At 37.7% G+C, this 21,554-nt stretch overlaps 1 protein-coding gene across 3 annotated transcripts in view; it reads left to right on the top strand.

The window, feature by feature from the left end:
- LOC124605492 overlaps positions 1-21,554 on the top strand; it is a 398,477-nt gene that overhangs the window by 362,170 nt on the left and 14,753 nt on the right. For 2 of the 3 annotated variants that reach the window (XM_047137217.1, XM_047137218.1), the window contains exons 13-15: positions 967-1,053; positions 10,057-10,191; positions 14,433-14,565. In XM_047137217.1, the coding sequence (XP_046993173.1) occupies positions 967-1,053; positions 10,057-10,191; positions 14,433-14,565 (355 nt within the window). Of the gene's footprint in view, positions 1-966; positions 1,054-10,056; positions 10,192-14,432; positions 14,566-19,427; positions 19,540-21,554 lie in introns of all 3 variants that reach the window. The other variant, XR_006978651.1, reaches the window with a different exon arrangement.

Here is a 21,554-nt window from a genome sequence, read left to right as displayed (position 1 = left end):
ATGTTCACCATTCTTCAGATACAAAACATGTTCTCATTTGAAGAGTATATCACAGAAAAACTACTCCCAAAACATTGCAACATAATCCCAACAAATTGTTTCTCAAAGGTGTGATCAACAAGCAGGATGTCAAGAAATAATTATTGTAGTGTGTAACACCACATCTTCCTCTCATTGTGATTCATCACTTTTTAAACTTATAAAGAATGTTGCAACCAGTTGCGGAAACATAATTTATTTATCTTGTTGCAAATCGATTTCGACTGATATCAGTCATCATTAATGCATTTTTCTAACCAGTGCATGCCATAAGTAGAAGTACTGTCCTTGGCAGATTTCTGTCATGAAGTCTGCCAAGGACAGTACCTCTAGTTATGGCATGTATCAGTTAGAAAAATGCACTGATGATGACTGATATCAGTCAAAATCGATTTACAACAACATAAATAAATTATATTTCCACGACTGGTTGCTACATTCTTGATAATTTTATATTCCTTAGTCACTGCACAGAAAGGGAACCTTATGGAGCCCAACATTCGAAACTTTTTAAACTACTGAAAGTGTTGCTTCTAATCAGGATACTGTTAAAAGCGGGGAGCTCTATCACGATTAGTCTGAAAATGACAATAAATACATTTGACTACTTTCATTTTGGCCATCTACAATCAGCACTTTGGTTTCTCCTGAATGGAAAATATTCTCACTCTCTATATTTACTTATCGGAAGAAAACAGCCACATTCTTTGTTAGACTCATATGAATGTACGCTCATGAACATTTTTAGTTTCCCTTTCATCTATATAAATGTTGCAATATAGCAAACAAAATAATTTCAAAAATGCAGGTCCTTGTTCGTTCAGAGATACTCTACAGTTTCCAAAAGAACATGTCATAACAATAAACTTTACTGTTCTTACTATATCACATTTTGAAACAATATATTTCTGTGTGTTTTTGTTTCAGACCCAACTGATATATAATGATGGCAGCAAAAGTGACACAGTGATCGAGGTGAATCTGAGACATCCTGGAAAAAATGATAGGAATGTTGTATGTACTATCACTTAAAACTCTAGATTTATTTTGAATTATTAATATCTGATAATGTGTAATATTAATGGAGGTCTATTGTCCATAATGATAGAATAAACTGTCATACAGTTCATATTCAAGGTTGTCAATCTATTTGTGTGTGTGTGTGTGTGTGTGTGTGTGTGTGTGTGTGTGTTTGTTTGTTTGTTTTAGACTGCTATTAAAAATGTTGATACTTTTACGACAAAAATATTTAATAAAAGACTTCCATACCACTTCAAGAGCTGTCTGAACTTATGGAAACTGTTGTTCCACTCAAAAACAAGTCATATCAATCCCTTTTGTTGAATGTGGCCCATTTATTATTTCTTTTTCTAGTCAGTCATTTCCATTCTCACATCTGCTTAGGTTGGTGGTTGGTTGGTTGATTCAGGGGAGGGGACCAAACAACCAGGTCATCGGTCCCAAATCTGCTTAATATGTGGTTTCAGTTTTCAGTGATACGTGCAGACATTCTCCTATGACACTGAATCAGCTAAATAAAAATAATAATAATTAAAAAAAGGTTTATTTGATGTGGGATGGTCCACAGCCTTTGTGTAATTATTAATGCAGTTTATTCCGTTTAAGGCTGTCACATTTTTTTATTTATTGTCTTTGCATCAATTTCCATTCTCACATCTACTTAGGTTGGTGGTTGGTTGGTTGATTCAGGGGAGGGGACCAAACAACCAGGTCATCGGTCCCAAATCTGCTTAATATGTGGTTTCAGTTTTCAGTGATACGTGCAGACATTCTCCTATGACACTGAATCAGCTAAATAAAAATAATAATAATTTAAAAAAGGTTTATTTGATGTGGGATGGTCCACAGCCTTTGTGTAATTATTAATGCAGTTTTTTCCGTTTAAGGCTGTCACATTTTTTTATTTATTGTCTTTGCATCAATCTATGTGTAACATACTGTTCTGTTTTGTTGTATTCAAGATAAATTACATATGGGCTTCTGCACTGACTCTGCTCATACTATTTACTTATTTAGTGTACGATTTTCATGGGTATGCTATAATATATATGAAAACACAAGGTATAAAACAACGTAATCACAAGGGTAAAATGGAACACACAAAGAGTGTACAGTGGGTCCTTGCTTAACGAGCACATCCCATAATGTACAATTCACATAATGAGCAAAACAAATTGCAAAAAAAATTATTTGCTTAATGAGCATTGTTCCGCATGATGAGTGACAGCAATCCAGTGCGATATCACCAGCCGTTCACACATGGCGGGGAGAATCTTTCAACAACATTGCCAGCAGTGGCATATGAACAATGTATTTGGTATATACTAAAGTCTGGGCTTAGCACTCTTTTTGCTGCCATCTTTGTGCAGCTTGTGATCACACATTTTTCTAAACTTTTGTTCGCATAGCATTTTTTGTGTGCAAATTTTAATAACCTTCATAGAAATGTCCTTGAATATAAATCCTCAAGAAGATGACCATAAGAGAAAGAAAATGACCATAGAAATTAAATGTAAAATCACTGAAAAATGGAAATGTTGTGTGAGCATTGCTGATTTAGCACACACGTACAGTCGGTCCACATCAACTATTTGCACTATCCTCAAGAACAAGAATGAGATTTAAGAGATAGATGCTTCAAGGGAGTGACAAGAGTATCTAAAACAATAGTTTCTTTTTCTGGATGATGTTAAAAGGTTGCTCCTTATATGGGTAAATGGAAAGCATTTGCAAGGCAACACTATTAACAAGAACATAATTTGTGAGAAGCCGAGAATGATTTTCACTGACCTCATTAAGAAGACGCCAGGATCATGAGCAACTGAAGAAGTGTTTAAGGGAAGTGGTGGGTGGTTGGAGAAATTTAGGAGAAGAACCGGCATCCACAGTGTTTTGGGACACAGTGAAGCAGCCAGCTCTGACACAAAGACAGAAGAGAACTTTATCAGCAACTTCAAGATGCTCGTAGATTCTGACAAGACGGGTCTACTGTGGAAAAAGATTCTGAAGCATACATTTATAACAGCAAAGGAGAATCCATCGAATTCTCGTAGATTCTGACAAGACGGGTCTACTGTGGAAAAAGATTCTGAAGCATACATTTATAACAGCAAAGGAGGATCCATCGGACAGCCACAAGCCAAAGAAAGACTGTCTCACACTGCTATTCTGTACCAATGCAAGTGGTGATTTGTAAATTAAACCACTGCTTGCTTACCATTAGCAACTCCATGAGCCTTCAAGAAGTGTAAAATCAAGAAGGTCAGGTTAAATGTGACTTGGAGGTCCAACAACAAGGCTTGGGTGACGTGATCTTGTTTGTGATTGGGCCAATGAAATGTTTGGTCCTTCAGTGAAAAAACTATTTGTATGAGTTTGATCTGACACTCCATGTCTTGCTTGCTATTGAAAACGCTCCTGCCCATTTCCAGGCCTACAAGACAACCTCTTTGAAGAATTTCAATTCATCAGTATCTAATTTCAGCCTGCCAACACCACTCCATTACTCCAGCCTATGGACCAGCAGATTATTTCTAGCTGTAAGAAGCTCTACATCAAAACGCTCTTTGAGCATTGCTTCGAGTTGATTGAAGCTACCATTCGCACTCTCAGAGAGTTATGGAAATATCACTTCAACATTGTTGCCTGCATGAAGATGATAGAAAAGGCGTAGGAAGGGGTTACCAAGAGAACTCTCACTTCTTCTTAGAAGAAGTTTTGGTGGGAGTGCTTTGTCGAATGTGACTCTGAGGCATTTGAGTCAGTACCTGTGGAGCCTTTAGTCAATGAGGTTGTGTCTTTGGCCAAGAGCAGTGGACTAGAAGTAGATAACAATGATACTGATGAGCTTGTGGGAGATCACACCAAGAAATGACCACTGAAGAGCTTATAGAGTTGCAGTATGTTTCAAAGCAGGAAGTTGTGGAGAGGAGTCCTTCAGAGGAGGAGGAGGAGGCAATAACAGCAAAGCAGCAATCTTCTGGTGCAAAAAGAGAAATGCTAAATGCATGGGAATCAGCTGCATTGTACTTGAAAATCATCACCCCAATAAAGCAGTAGCTTCTCACACTACAAATTTATTTGACGACAATGGTGTGTCACATTTTTGCCAAGTGTTGAAGCATCAGCAGAGCCTATAGATAGCTTCCTAGTAAAAAATAATTAGTTATGTATCATGAATAATAAAGTACATAATACTGTATGTATAATTTTCTTTGAATAAATGCCGTGAATAAGATAAAACTTTTAGTACTTTTTCTGCAGGGAATGCATTATCGTATTTTATGTTAATTGATGGGATAAGATGTATCACTTAACAAGTGTTTTGCACTACGAATAAGTTTCTGGAACAAATTATGCTTGTTAAGCAAGGTTCGACTGTATATATAAATTTAAATTTTACAGTTGAGACCATTAATTCAGTTCAATCCAGAGTTTGAAACTTCAAAGAAATCACATTTTTCTCTTGAATAGGGGGCATTTGGTGACTGTGGTGAACAGCCTGACAAGGTACTCCACAGTCGCAGGTAGGTGATTCAGTTATTCCCTGCTGATAGAATGAATCACAACAGATGCCACGTGAATTATTATTCTATTAAGGGTTTTCCGTATGTGGTAAGGCATTTCCATACCTGGTAGGGGTGAAAAAGGGTCAATAACAGGTGGAACTGGATCCGGTTTCAGGACTGCCCAATGTTCTCTTCACATGTCACTGATTTTGCAATTGCCCCTCAAAGGTAGTTATGCTAATGGTAATGGACGAGATGTAGACTTTAGCCTCTGCAGAGCAGCATCAGCCAGGTCACTGTGCATTAGAAGGTGGAGAGTGGCTAAAATTTTGTTGTATTCCTTAATTAATCTTTCCTGTCTGTGAATATGAGAAGGAGCTATAGGGTCAAGGTAGGGGAGTGGTTTTTAGATAGCCACTAATTGTTCTGGACTGCAGTATTTGGCAACCAGGTACCCAAGATTAAGTGCTGATGTTGTGTGGATGGTTGCATTCACCTCTCAAGACACAATTTATGGATTATGTTGTTCCTGGCATTGAATTTTACTGTGGTGTTTTCTAGTTATTTTTTAAAAGATAATGTTAGTCTGTTGTTATCCCTAAATATTTTGAGAAAAGATTATAGCAAACTGAGTTGTTGCTGAAATATGCTTGGGACCCTAGTTATGCTTGTTTTTATTATTGAGACGAAAACATGACACCTCAGTTTTGGTCTTGTATTGAATTAGTCTCTAGTTGGCAAAGTATCTCCCTAGCACAGTAAGGTCTTCCGATAGAATGTTGTTGCCTTCCTCTAAGTAGTTACTGTGGGTGTTAAAGGACAAGATAAATTTTGTAGATGTATTATTTGGCATATCTGAAATATACAGGTTAAACAGGACAGCCCTGAGCCAGCTCATTATTTATATGTCTCATTTTATTCTAAGTATTTCCTTTTATTAATTGGAAAGGCCTTTCACAAGGCATATTATTTAATAAAAATTATATTTGGCCACATTGTACTACACTGAGAAGTTTATAAAGAAGACCTTCCCTCCAAACCATGTTGAATGCCACAGTCAAGTCATTATACACCACTAAGGTCTCAACCATTTCTCAAACACAGCCTCAGTATATGTTGTTAGGTTGAATACATGGTTGACACAATTGTGATGCGGTCTGAATTCAGCAGTCCTTTGGTAATGTGTTCTGGTATTAATAGGCAAATTCACTCTAAAATTGTTCTTTCTACGAGTTTGTAAGGTAGCTTTCAGGTAGATTCTCTGATTTGTATTGCGATGGCCCTGGGAGTATATCCTGTTAGCAAGATGTCAGAGAAAAATGGCATAGTCATTTTCTTGTATGTTTTCCAGAGTGTTTAAGGAATGTGGGGCAGATTCCATCAAATCCAAGAGCTCTGCCAGGCTTAGTGTTTTCTAAGGCTTTATTTACATTATCAACAGTAAATATCCCTGAGTATACAGGATGAGCAGTTGTTGCTTGGTGGTGTATTTTCAGTTGTTTTTTAATGGTTAGAGAGCATTGCAACTCATGCTGCAATTTGGGTTGCTGATCTTTCTTAAGGGTGTATACAGGCGAGTTAGAGCTACCTAGTTTCTTGTGGAGGTTCCAAGTTTTTCTACTTGAATTTTTAAGTACATGTTATTGGTTGTTTGTCCCATTTTTTATGATGTTATGCACCTAGACAGTTGAGGAGCTCATCAACTATTTCAGTCTCTGCCATTCTGAAACTCATGGCAAAGCCTCTCTGTATCATCATTCCACTCCAGAAAATATTCTTTTTAGAAATGAAGGAGTATATGAATTTCAGCTTTTGTTGTAATGCCTTTGACAAATCTGTGGTAACTGCTGCCTTTTGGAGGGATCCATCAGATGACTGTATCTAGCTGTGGAACAACTTTATCCCACTGGGCCTTTCCAAAATTCCACTTAGGGTTTGGTGTAGAATGGATGATGGGGATTTGAATTCCAATTTTGATCATAATGGGATGGTTTTGACTGTGCCGAAAATTGTCCATAACTCTCCTTGAAACTGGAGTTGGTGAGTTTTGAAAGTCCTCAGGCAAAGCACAGGTCTGGATTCAATTCTATATTCTAAACAGCTGATCTGAAAGAATTACATTCTTTGGCCTCAAAAATGAAATTAAGATTATTAGAATAGGTCATCATTTTTGTCCACAGTTTGATATTTCCAGGTAGTGTGGTGGCTATTAAAATCACCTGCGTATATTGCAGGGTGTGGGTGTACTTCTAACATATTGTCAGTTCAAGGTATTTGAGGTGGTTTATAAACATTGACAATGATGATACCTGCTATTTTTGTTGTTATTTGTTAGACATTTGAAATTATATGGGAAATTAATTCAGAATTATTGATGTCATTCCAAATGTAGGTTTCAATTCCACATGAGCAATGGTAGGTGGCTCCAAGTAGGTCGTATCGATGTACAGAGGTGTTGAAAATGAAAGCAGCAAATCACTGTTTTCCCGTCCTGTGTCAAATTCGTGATATCATCATACAAACTATCAACAGATGTTTGGACAATCGTATTCTAAACGGAAGATGACATTCCAGTCAATGGCCAACCACACCAACAGTGATGTCAGGGCACCTATAAAACAGGGTAGTGTTTGCTGGGTAGTTCCACATTCACAATTGCTGTGCATACAATCACAGATGGTTCAGTATAGACAGAGAAGTTGCCTAGCAGACTCTCTGCAACAGTGTGCCATAGAAAAAATGGAAGCAGGACAGTCACAAACTGATGTGACTTGGTGGCTTAGTGTGAACCGTTCTGTTGTTTCTTGAATGTGGTGACAGGGTAAAGAGACAAAAAGTGTATCCCAAAGACCATGGCAAGGCCGAACACGTGTGGCATCACAAAGAGAAAACCATTGTTTGACTGTAATGGTAAGACAGTACCGCCTCAATACCACAAGGCACCTGGCATCTAATCTCGCAGCATCCACTGGGCATGTTCTATTGAGGCAAACGGTGTACAGAAAGCTTTGGCAGAATGGCTGTTATTGTCGGAGACCTGCTGCATGCATATGATTTGTCTTCATGGAAGGAAATGTCTATAGTGGAGATGTCAAAATGCCACCTGGATGGTTGAATAGTGGGCCAATGTCCTTTTCACAGATAAGCACAGATTTGGCCTGGAGATTGATTCTCAACAGATTCCCATCTGGAGGTAATGTGGAACATGATTTCGGGACCCAAAAATTGTGGACAAAAACTGATATTGAGGAGGACCCTAATAGCACAGGCAATGATTATGTTGACCATTCAAACACCTCTTTATGAAATTAAACAAGTGTATCTGCAAGTTTTAACTACTGTCAGGTATCATGAGGAGATCTTTGGATCTCATGTGCGGTTGTTACGAGGTACTGTGGGCCTAGACTTGGTATTCATGGATGATAATGCTTGACCTCATAGTGCACGAGTGGTTGATGCTTCCTTCGAAATGGTAGATATTACATGCAAAACATGGCCTGCTTGCTCTCCAAATTTGAATTCCGTAGAGCTTGTCTGGGATGCACTAGGGAGACAAACTGCATCATGTCAGCATCCATCAATCACTCTCCAAGACTTCAGAGCAGCTCTGCCAGACGAATGGGCACTATTGGCTCAGCATGAGATTGATGACATCATTCACAGCAAGTCCCATCATTGTGAGGCCTGCACTGCTGCCAGATATGGTCACACCCCATACTAAGCACATTAACCAGTTCTCGGAATGTGGATGAAAATCTTTTAAGTTGAAAAAAATGAACAACATTTTTGTCTACCATTTTCCATGTAGCATTTGTTTACATTCTATATTCTTTAAATTGTTTCTGCTTTATTATCAACTGTTTAAACTGCTTTGTGGCAAAATAAGTGCAATCTTGAAAAATTTCCATATATTCCTTAAATTTTGGACACCAGTGTATTTTGCCTCTTTGCTGTTGTTTGTCTTCATCTGCTATTTGGCTTTCTGGGATAATGGTCTTCTATGTTTCTAGCAAGAGCTTTGATATGCAGTCACTCTTAGCTCTGCTAAGACCTTCAGCATGTAATTGGAAGAATCAGAAAATTATCTGAGATTTTTTTACATTTAGCCCAGAGACGGGCTACTGCGAGAATCCACGTACGTAATAAAGCCATGAGATCTGAAGATATTATCTGACTGCTGAAGGTTGTTCATACTATCTTTGTACTGCTAGGGTCACACTTTCCTTGAAGTTGTCTTTATAATATCCTGTTGTGGTTTTGGCACGATTTTATGTAATGATGTATCTGTTTGTTATGTGATCTTGACGCTTTGATCTGAACAATGCGCTTGGTTGAAGTTTGGAATAGTTATACTTTTTTGCTTTTCTGATGTTTTAGTAATGCTCTCCTACTGTTTCGGATATTTAGTATAGAACACGTTTCTTTTTATGAAATTCTGTACACAACTGATGTATAGTAGGCATCTAATTGCTTGAAATGGAATGGAAAATACTCTAAATTGCAATTGAATGTAAAAAAATGGATTGTTATAAATGGAACTTGCCATGATTAATGGTTACTTGATGATGGTTGACATAGTTACTATGAAGGCAACAGTGTTCCAACATTATGAAATATCTACAATGACAGTCTCTGATTGCAAATATTTGTTTATTCAGTTACTGGTTTCAGTTATTATAATCATCTTCAAATCGATCTATCTGCCATTTATGGCTATAAACTTTATTTGCTTCCTCTTTTAACTTCATGAAAACAGACCAATGCAAAGGTGATCATAATGATTGGAAGCAGTAACTGAATAAAAAAATATTTGCAATCAGAGACTGTCATATTTACAAAAACTTTTAATAGTTACTACAAGTCCTTAAGTTGGGCAAGAGAAACTCTTGAACAGACACACAAAAACCTACAGAAATAGCCCATAAGGAAATGATGGTGCACTGTGCTAGCAATAGTGTTGGTAAAACTACATTTGTTTTGCAAATACTTTCTATGTATGGAGCAACGTTCTTCATGAGTATAAGACAGATATCTGTGGAATAAACAATCAACTGTCTTACCATTATAATTTGGAGGAAACAGTCTAATCAGTGAGGATGTTAAGTAGCTCAGAACACTGATTCTAAGGGAACGGAAGATGATATCTTGTGCAATGCTTAAATATGTACAGTACAAACTGAGTGAAACTGAAGGATTAGTGTCTGTGCTGTTAAAAACTGTCTGTGAGCAGAAATCATTTAGTTTTTAGATTCTTTGCAGAAAACATTTAACCAAACTGATTAAACAGCACCAACGTTCAAATGGCATGCTTCAAGCAAATTTCTTCCTTGAATGTATGAATATTACTGTTTGCTACCTGACTTGCTTAATTATTTTGAATGATTTTGTAGTACACTCAGTGATAAGATGACTGATTTATGTGTTGAATACAGTGTTTTTTGTTGTATAATTGTGTTTCTTAAATGGTATGCAAATATCCCTTTTGCAGACAAGGAATCACAACTGGGCAATATATGTAAACCCTGTGGGTGTGGATGCTTCGGTTAAAGTTCTTAACACTAGATGTGTAGCGGGAGGATATATGTGGAATCCATATTATACCCAGCTTGCCGATCCTTTGAATGTGAGTTGATTGTGACATTTTCTTGTGCACCTTACCTAGTCACATGACTGTGCAAACTACTATTGTACTCTACATAAAATTTTTATGAAATGTAAAAAGAGTTGTTTTCATGTTGTCATTTTGGTGTAGCATTTTACGCATACACTAAATGTAATAGTGTATTAATTATACATATTTCTTGTGGCTATGTAGTTAAAATAGAAATGAAGAACTGTACAATCTGGTACATAGTGCATATATGATTTCATTTAGAAATATGTGTGTTACTAGAGGTATTTATGCTATACTAAAACTGAAATCATAATTGTATTCCTTTATAGATTTAGTAACAGGTAACATATCTTTGCAAATTTCATTTATGATGAATCTTTAACAACATTAATGATACATGGTTTTGATAAAAAGTGTACATTCTCTTTTAGACTGTATATAGATAGAAAACAAAGTAAGTAAACAAAATTTACTTTTTGAAGCAATGTAACAACTAATTTTACTTAGTGGATCTTTAATTGCAGAGTAGTAGGTATTGTGTGGGACGATTTGATGTAAAAGTGTTAGGTTTGGAGTGGGGGGGGGGGTGTTAATATTTGGTTGTGTAAGATACCAGTAGAGCTGGGGCCTGTGCTACTGCATTTACAATACTGCCCACCTCAGTAAACAAATTGTGCTGTTGCTGTTACAGAATGCTTTGTGTATTCTGCTTTGCTTTATTTTTTACATTGCTTGTTGTTTCCTTTTCTTATTTTGAAACAAACAAAGAGACTATCGTGCCCCATTGTAAGGTTCAAATTTGGCTCTCACAACATGGGACAGATTGACACTCCATATGGCTATTATGTCAGTTCTGCTTTCACAGAAACACAGGACACTGGCATAAGCTCCCAGTCCTATGAGATGGATACAGGGCTTGTTGCCCCACACTCCTGCTATCCTCCCAGGTAATCTATGTTCTCATTTGTTTACACTGACAGCCAAATAGCATGATGAAGTGTCTGCATGACACTTAATAACTCAGTGTGTGGATGCCATGAAAGTAATTCTGAGAGGGACAAACCACGTACAGCTAAAAGAAGGGGCTAAAAAATTGGAAGAAGAAGTAGAGAGACAGAGGTTTAAAGAAAGGAAAAGAACTTGAATACTAGAATAGAAGAGCTCAGTGAATGAAGAGAGCTAGACGTGGTATGGACAGTGGTGGTGTGGATAGTTTTCATGAAGAGAGAACAGGAGGAAATGTGTCGAAAAGATTTCATCTAGAGTTATAAGAAATGTTATTTCTAGGAGTGAAAAATTATGGAGCAGAGATAGTGAGCAAATACATGCAAGTAAGTGGAATAGTGAGAGATTGGAGGGGAAAAACAGAGGGTTTAAAAGATTTTGAGGGAGACTGCAACCATTCCAAATCCTTTTTTTTTTTTTTTTTTTTTTTTTTTTTTATTACCAGTTTCAGACAACTATGCACTTCTTATGATGACTACTATTGTTTCACTACATTGTCAGTGTCTTCATGTTATCTGCCTCTGCACTATAGGAGAATATTTATGCAGTTAGCACTATTTTATATCATATATTGATGAGTTACATAAATTTTCCAAAATATCTTTTGCACCACCCTCATGATATGCACAGTTTGTGTTTCTTCTATCAGAAACATCCTTCTCAGTAGCACTCTTTGTGACTACAGGAAAAATCTATACGCAGCCATCTGTCTAATGGAAGAGAAAATAAACCCACATTATAAGCACAGTTGAGTAGAGCACAACATGTCCACAGCTGTGAATGATACACTGTCCACTTCCCTCAAAGGGTGAAATCAAGCTTAGAGCTTTACACATTGTCACTTCATAGAAGAAAGATGTTATCAGAATGGGAAATTGCCTGCTGTATTGGTGTACACAACAGTGATGTCATTCAAACTTTCAGCCACTATTGTACCACACAAAACATTGAGGACTTGCCTTGTAGTGGTTGCCTGTGGTGAGCAGCTTCACCTGATGACAGTTACTTACAAATTATAGCTTACAGGTACCCTGTACTTAAAAGAAGTGAACAAGGAAACACCTGGAATAGAACCTGGCTCAGTGGCTTCAGCTTGTCTGTATCAGTGATGTAGAATTTTTCTGGTATGTAATGGGACATGTGTCAGTGACATTTTGGGCCAGTATCAGTTACAGATATCAGACACCTCACATGACTGTTGAGAGTAATTTAAAGGATGTGCAATATCGGTATAGGATTGTCCACTACATTATGCAGCATTATAGCCAACGTTTTTGAGACAATAATGCATGATCACACTGTACCAACCACATAAACAAATTTCTACAGGAGGCAGGAATAAACTGAATTGAATGGCCTTCAGCACCTGCTAAGATGAGTCTGTTTGAGCATGCTTGGGACTAACTGAAGAAAAAGACCTTTGTTATCCTCATTCTCACTCAGCTCCTGCGTTTACTCTTGAAGTGTATAGGTTTGGGTGGATGACTTATAATATTGTTACTTTTGTGTGGTTGCAAACCTCATACATGACATTTTGTCTTATTTAAATTACTAGTATTGATTGTATTTATAACTAAAGAAATTTCTCTGTAAACCTTCAATTGTTAAATCTGGTTTCTTGCCATATGACATTTCTAATTTTGGAACATTTTACAGGTGACTTGCAATTTGCTTTTATCCAGACTATGTTGCTGTTCTCACACAAACCTACAACAATTTTTGCCTCAAGATCTTTCTCAGCCAAAAACTTTCCTTCTTGTTCAATTTCTCTTCCAGACATTTTAACTTAAACTGTCCAGTTGCTATTCAATATAGCACATTTACTTTGACTTTAATGTTAGGTCTGATTTAAATCAGCAAGAGACATAATTAAAATTTCTGTATGAGTCCTCTGACAAAAACTCAATAGTGATTTAATGGAATCCATCAATAATGTACAAAAATTTCTTATTAATGAACATAACAACATTTAACTCCTTCCACAGATGTGAGGCCATACACTGGTGAAAATTTTTGATGTTCCCAAGAAAGATCACTTGCAGAGTTTTAACATGGGCAGTGGCCTTGTTTAACTTTAATGATAAGTTTTGCACAATATCCAACAAAGAACACTTAAATTGAGTGCATATTCATATAGCATACTTAATAAGACTGATAAAGAGTGGCTATTACAACACTATGGTATCATGGAAAGACAAAGAAACAAGGAACATACATATGAATATTATTCACAATATATAATAACAAAACAGAAATAAAGACACAAATAATTAACTCACAACAAAATTTCATGTCCTTAGCAAGAATTGAAGTTATTGATGTATCTATTTCCGCCCCAGTTAAATTCACAACATTACCAGGAAGCAGCGATTTCTTGGCACTTGTTTCACTTGATACAATTGCAGGCTGAACACTGGTTAATGGAAGAATACACATTTGATGTCAATAAGATGTCGGTTACTCATCTAGCAGTGGGATGCAATCAAAATATGTTGGGCATAAAAAAAAATCAGCAGTTTCATCCTCAGCACAGTTTGACAACCTGCTTAGCAATAAGGAGGAAATGACAACATGCTCCGTTTGTGTTTGTGAGGATGCAGTGGACAGCAAGTGCGAGGTGCAAGCAATAGTTTAATGCTTATGGAGTAGATGCTGAATGAGATTCAGTGACTGCTGGTGACTGTATAAGGAGCCAGACTGCCAGACACTGACACTTCATCAGAAAATAGAGATGTACTTAGAGAAACAGTGCAGATATGCAGTGAACTGACATGCCAAGAAACCTAGAAGTAATTTGTTCCATTGACACTTCACAAACACCTTCAGTTGCATAAGGAGGAGGATTGACACACTTAGAAATTAAGAAATGTTGAATTACTAGCTTTTGTAACTTTATCAAAGTTCTTCTCCTTCATTACCATCAGCAACTGCAACAGCCATTTGACCTCAAATGCTGGAAAAATGCCTTCCCTACACTTTTCCATGCATTACAGTCTTCGGCTACGTACATCCCTGTTGCACCTGCATATTTTCTGATGTCATCTACCCACCTTTCATTATGTCATTGTCTTGTTCTGTTCTCATCTCTTGGAATCCAGAGCTAACTTCCTTAGTATAATTACATTTATGTATCCATTTTATTGAAAATAAATATCATAATTACCTCATAAAATTGTTTCCTTGTTTTATGTATCTTAGTGGTTACATCCATTCAGTTACTTATGTATAATATTGTGCTTTTTCAGGAAGAGCTGTACCGTCAAGAGTGTGGTCCTGACAACCCATTACGTTGCTATGTAGGTGATATTTCAGGACGCTTGAGTACAATAGATTTAGGCGATAAAAGAAAAGTTTTTTCTGATGTCAACTTTCCACTAGGTAAATTAATAACAATCTTTGTGCATAACTAATTAGATTTTACTACACACATATATTTCACATATCATTAGTTTCAAGATATAACTGTTTCACCATTATTGAAAGTATTCTGTTATCAGCTTACTGTTGTGTAAACTAGTTCATTTAAGAGAATATTATAGTTCTGTGACCTACGACTGCATTTTGCAGCTCATTACTAATCATCCACACTGCCTGACAAAAATACTGAACACCCAGAAGGGGAGGCGAAAATGAAATGAAACTTCATTGGTTGATTGGGTTTGTGATGTTATTCCATTAATTACATTAATGAGTCAAATGTTCAAAGAACTTGACAGTACAGGCCCATGTATCAATCTTTGGCCATGTTGCATGCCATGATTTGGTTGGAAAGGATTTCAAAAAGCTGTTGTATCTCCTTCTGAGGCAAGGTAGCCCACAACTGTTGTAACTGGTCCCTGATAACTTGAATATTGGCATTGGATCGGAGTATATGTACAAGCTGATCCCACACATGTTCTATTGAGGACTGATCTGTGGATTTTGTTGGCAATGGGAGTACTGCAACATCAGGTAGACAGTTTGTAGACACACATGCCTTATGCAGACAAGCTGTTCCCTGTTGAAAAATGGCACAGTGATAATTGTCACATGAGCAGTAATGCATGAGGATGTAAGACAGGGACGGCCACGGTGTGCCAAACTGCACGCATGTACAGATGTGCTGCACGCGTACCGTCCAGGGCTCGGTCCGCCTCGCCACCACTCGGCTTTCCTCGGTCTTTCGCAGCACTGCTCGGCACGGCACGACATTAGACTAGTTGTGCGATACGACATGTTTTCATCCGGCATAGGGTGCATTAGTTGATTTGTAGTGGCAGCCATGTTTATTCCTCGCTATTTGTTAGCGATTCGAAGGAAGTTTATAAGTACTGCACAGTGGTTGTAGTAATGGAACACACACTCACAAAGAGGCGGGGTAGTGACACAATGTCATGAGCCTTCAGAGCTGAATGGTAATTGCAATATTTTTTCGAAGAGAAGGATGAAAATTTTCAATGTCTGTTATGCAGTCACATACTCACCGGGCACCACAAATTTGCAATAGAACAGCATTTTAACACCACACACAAAGAACTTAATGATTTAGTTGAGTTGATAGATCAAACAAGTTGGCAGAATTAAGAAGACGTAGCATTATGCAGCGAGACGGACCGAACTCGAGTACCACTTACAAATCTTGGTGTTTCTGATGTTTGTATTTGTACACATTTGTCATTAGAATTCAAATTTAGAGTTCACTCAATTTTTGTTTCCTGTTTTTAGCCTGGAACCGAACGTAGCAACCTGTCTTTAAGAGCAAGCTACAAAATAGTGCTCAAAATTGCAAGAGCGTATAAGCCTTTCAGTGATGGTGATTTCATCAAGGAGTGTATTGTTGAGGCTGCAGAACTCTTGACGCCACTGGAAGTAAAGAAGTTTAGTGAAATTAGTCTTTCCAGACAGACAATATCTCGCCGCATAGCTGGTATGGCAGCGGATGTCTACAGGCAGTTAATTGATAGTGCCTGCAAGTTTATTGCATTCTCGATTGCTTTGGATGAGTCGACCGACATTTCGGACACAGCACAACTAGCGATTTATGTTGGTGGAGTCGACACAAATTTGCACGTGACGGAAGAACTGTTAGATTTAGTACCAATGAAACACACAACGAGGGGTACTGACTTGCTAAAGGCAGTTGAAGAGGCAGTTGAAGCCGTTGGCCTGAATTGGAAAATGTCAGTTTCAGTCACCACGGATGGAGCGCCAGCAATTCGAGGTGCTCAAAATGGGCTTGTAGCATTGTTGCATAAATAACTAGGACGATCGACAGAAGATTTGTACGGAATTCATTGTTTTGTACACCAAGAAGCTCTTTGGGCTAAGTATGCAAATTTGGAGCACGTGATGAAGTTGGTAGTCACAATAGTACATTTTTTAAAGTCGCATGGCTTAGTACACCATCAGTTTCAACAGTTTCTCATGGAAATGAACGAAGAGTACGGAGATGTTATTTACTACTGGGAAATACGCTGGTTAAGTCAAGGATCATGCTCTGAAAGATTTTTCAATTTGAGACTCGCTATTGTTGAGTTCCTGAAGGAAAAAGGAAAAGCAGAGCAAAAATTAGAAGATCCAAAATGGATTGCAGACCTCGCCTTTTTAGTTGATCTGACTGCACACTTGAACGCTCTCAATAAGACTTTGCAAGGTGAGTAGCAGCTTATTTCTGATCTGATGAAAAAAGTGGATGCATTTAATAAGAAACTCGCATTGTGGAAGGAACAACTCATGAAAATGAATACCGCCCATTGCCCTACGCTCTCTAAAGTCAGAGAGAACGCAGCTTCTGATGAATTCATTTCTGTGTTGGAGGAACTACAGGCACAATTTTCTAAACGTTTTCAGGACACTGCAAGTCTGACATCTGTTTTTGAACAATTTTCTAGACCCTTTGCCGTTTCAGTTGAAAGTACTCCAGTGCATTTGCAAATGGAATTGATCGATCTGCAGTGTAATTCCCGTTAAAAGGACAAAATTTTTACGTAAAAACTGTCCAGGAATTTTACGAAGATTTTCCTCGGGAAGATTTTCCCCATCTCCACAATGAGGCTGCAAAAGCTATATCAGTGTTTGGATCGACATACGTGTGCGAAAGGTTTATTTTGATTATGAAACTAAATAAGTCAGGATTACGTGGCAATCTGAGTGACAGAAATATGAGAAACTGTCTGCGTTTGTCTGTGTACCCTCAGTTTGTGCCGGATATGTACTTTATTATGTCTACAGTGAACCAAAAATAATTAAATTAATGGTGATAATTTTGTTGTATTTGTCATATGTTTTGTTGAGAATTGTAGTCATTGCAAATTTTGTACAGTAGTTCCAGAATATAAAATTTGCTTGTTTCACATGTAGTTGGAATCACTTATTCCACATCATACTGCATTCTGTAGACTACTTTCAAGTCTGTTTCTATATCTCAGCTTAAATGCTGTAAGAATTTTATGAGTGACAATGTGAGAAGCACGATATTGTTGTTATAATGCAGTTTCAAACCCAGTGTTATTGTTATTTTTCTGATGGTGTACGAACAGCCAACAAAGATTCAGTATTGCTCAACATGATGTGTTGTACAGAGTTTAATATTATCAAATGACGTTATATGAAACTAAGCCACATGCGAGCAGGGCGGTGTTCCTTACACGAATGCACTGTCGCGTGTGGCGCGTTTGTAGTTCCGTGCATGCACGCGCAATCAGCTGGTATGGTGGTGGGGGACATGTGACGTCAGAAGGGAGCGATCCGCATGCGTGTGAAACCTCGGCACGCGTGCCACGTTCTTGGCCGGCCCTGATGTAAGAAGTCCATGATGTACTGTTGTGGCATCAGTGTTCCCACAATCACTACCTGACATAACCTGAAGTCATACCCATTGGCTCGGCACACAATAACACCAGGAGAAACAGCACTGTGTCTCTTCAAAACATTGAAAAAATGGGATCTCTCCCCATGTGGCCACTATACTCACTGACAATGACCATCCAGTGTAGTGCAGAGCCGTGATTTATTGCTGAACACAATGTGATGCCATTCGTCAGTAGCCCACTCCAAATGTAATTGTTTGTGTTGTGGTGTTAATGCCAGCCTTTGCATCTGATGGTCTAGTTACTGCTAGTCTCTGACTAGTGGTGTAGGATAACACAAAATGTTGCAGGGAGTTCAGTACTTGTTCTCGGATGGCATGCTTAGATGTGAAGGGGTTGTAATGTGCTTGGTGCACACTACATAGTGGTGGTCAGACATGGTCAACTAGAACCTTGATGATGAGTATGCCTAGCCTAACATTTCAATGCATTCCAGCATTGAGCCACTATCATATCCAAATAGCCTACAAATCTATATCTCGCACACTTCAATGAACTGGCCAGATGGAGACCCACAATGTGCTCCTTTCAAACTCTGTCAGGTGCCAATAATACTGTCTCACAGGGGTATAGCCCATGCAAAATACAGTGGCCGATGTGGAGTGACCAATTTTTATTCAAAGCACTGGGCAAGTTCGTTCATTTGTTCAGAAGAGAAGACTGACAGTGTCTGAAACCTTCCAACTGGTCGGGCAATGACGGAATCGAGGCACACACTTTGCAGTCTTTCTCATATGATTTTACAGGAACTATTCAGTAAAAAAATCATTTTTGCTTTACTTATAGCTTTGTATGTCAGGTTCATCATGGCGTGCCCATCATTTCGTTAATTGCCATACTTATTGTGGTATTAATGTTAAAGTAAGACACTGCGCAAAATTCAAAAAAGTTTGTAATGAATATAAATGTCACTGTGATTTTGCTTTTTCTGCATATTACATACTATGTTGCAGCATATGAAATTTAGCTGACACATTGAATTTTTCTTTAGGCTTGGCTGGAGGTCTGTCACCAGTCTCGAGAAAATTGATATAACATAGCAACCTCATTTTCGGTGTGCCAGTGATAAAGCCAGGGTGAAATATCCACAACATTCCTCATATTTCATAAAAGGGTTGGATGTTTCAAAATGAGATTTTGGCAAATAATAGGACACAAAGAGGAGAGTATTTTGCAATATGGTTATTATGCAAAACTTCATTATCTACCGTGTTATTCCACCAACTACAGACTTTTTTGATGAAAGAATGCAATTTTTAAGGACCATCAAAAGCTGGTGAAATGAGAAAAGCTATAGGTTTTGGAACAACATAAGTGAAGACATTACACATTTATTTTGTACTGAGAATGTGCTTTTTCATAAGTTCCCCACTTAATAAACTGCTTTTTCAGAATTCTTTTGCGACTGCAGCTGACGAACGACATGCTAGTGTGGTGAGACTGTGTAAACTCCACTGTGTTTTGGCAAAAGAAGCAAATTTTAACATGGCAACCACAGAAATGTGTAGGTTTTACTCAAAGTTCTCCACGCATGATGCTTCTCTGAAAGTTACAAATGGTTAACAAGCCAGGCAAAAATAAATTGCTGCTTTTTGGGCGAAATTCTAACCAAAGCAGAGGTGACAGTAGATCCTTTTGAATGGCCACAATGCATGTTTGGATGTGGAGGGGCCTTACTTAGTATTTACAGAAAATGTGAGCATAGGCTTCAGTTTAGAATGGCAGTTCCCCTCCAGCAATTGGCATTTCCCTTACAGCACTTGACTGTAACCCCCACCACTACCGCTCTCCCCATGTGTGCCGTGCTGTCTGTGCATTCTGCTTGCACTATGCATGGTGTCTGTGTGTCCTTCACAGTGATCATTCATTAAAATTTGATGCTATTCACACCCCTTATATACACTACCAGGTCTTGTAACAACTCTAAACACGAACATCTGTAGTGCACTCTGGTGGCTGTTCTGTCAAGAGAATTGCATCTCTTTATCATTAGATAGCTGCCGATCATGTGTACGTGTATGAAGTTGCACTGATATCTGACCATGTCTTCTGGGTGTTTTAGCTTTTTTCATGTACAAATACAATTATGCATATGACTTACTAAAGCAGCTTTTTAATTTCGTTTGTTACAGTGCTCACACTAATTTTCACTTTAATATTTTTTCTTGCTGGAAGTACCAATAACAATAATTTTATGCAAAAAATACAACAACAAGCAATTGTATTTTTATTTTCCCTGTTGCTCTCTGACACAAAATGGGATTTTCTGGGAAGTGAGTCTGTTTTAACAAATAGTCTTTCAATAAATTTACCAGCAATCTTGTAAATGTATTTCCATCCCAAAACTTCCTTAACGAAGTTGTATGGAAATAAATGTCCTTGGACTATTGTAACACAATTTTAACATAATTATTACAAGCAGTAGAAGAAATAAAAGTAACTATCACTCTTCAACACTTCAACTATATGGTGAGTACTTATGTGTCCTCCTTACATGGTTTGTATTCCACCGAGAACTGTCCACTGTTATATTATGCAGAATGACTGTTTCTCAAAACAACAATACAGATGTTATCCTTCCTCATTGCAATACAACCCAAAACTCTCACCTATAAATAAGCTTATAAGAGAGAAATATGCGCTAAAATGAGATGAGTGCCTCTTAAAATATTCCCAGTGACCTCCAGGGTCATCTTCAGCCATTCACTCAACATTTGATTGTGCCAAAACTAGCCCATGGCTCATACGTGAGTCACCCCATTGTAAAAGGTGCCCTGCGTACTCTGCCAGTATCAGATGTTCCAACCTTTACACTGGAAAAACACAAGCAGCTAGCATAACTTTTGGAAACACACTGTATAGATGAGCTCTATCTACAGAACAGGCAAGGTGGTTATGGCTAGGAACCCACATTTAGAAACAGTGGGATTCAAATAAACCATCAGGTCACCCAGATTTAGGTTTTCCATAGTTTTCCTCAATTTCTTAAGCAGATTTTCGGAAGATTCCTTTGAATAGGACATTCCAGTTTCATTCTACATTATTCTTCAGTCCTAAATGATTGCATATTTCTAATGAACTCACTGTCAACAAGCTGTTAATCCCTTATCTTCCTTCCTTCCTTCCTTTTAGCAGTAAGTACAGAATTTTATAGGACATAACTAATATTAAGCAGTGAATCAGGATAAATTTCTGAACACAAGATATTTACATTCGCAACACTAAGTGTCCTATTGTGGAGCATGCTGCAAACATAAAACTAAAGACTTTGGTACTTGTTACACTCTGTTTGTCATTGGCTCTCATGGACATCTGGTTTTATTTTACACTAGTTACTTTGTTCTCGGTTCCTCACAGCATTTCACTTGTAGTTGCACCTTGCATTTCTTTCCTGTTTCTTATATATTCTTTTTCATGTATTTCCCTCTAGTTGATTCTCCTTATCCACTTTCTTTGTCACTATTTATTTTCTTTAAAATTCGACTTTTTGATCGCCTGTAGTTATCTAACAGAAGTGCT

This window comes from Schistocerca americana, chromosome 3 (genome assembly GCF_021461395.2).
Source record: "Schistocerca americana isolate TAMUIC-IGC-003095 chromosome 3, iqSchAmer2.1, whole genome shotgun sequence".
NCBI lineage: Eukaryota > Metazoa > Arthropoda > Insecta > Orthoptera > Acrididae > Schistocerca > Schistocerca americana.
This window is presented reverse-complemented; position numbering and strand designations above follow the sequence as displayed.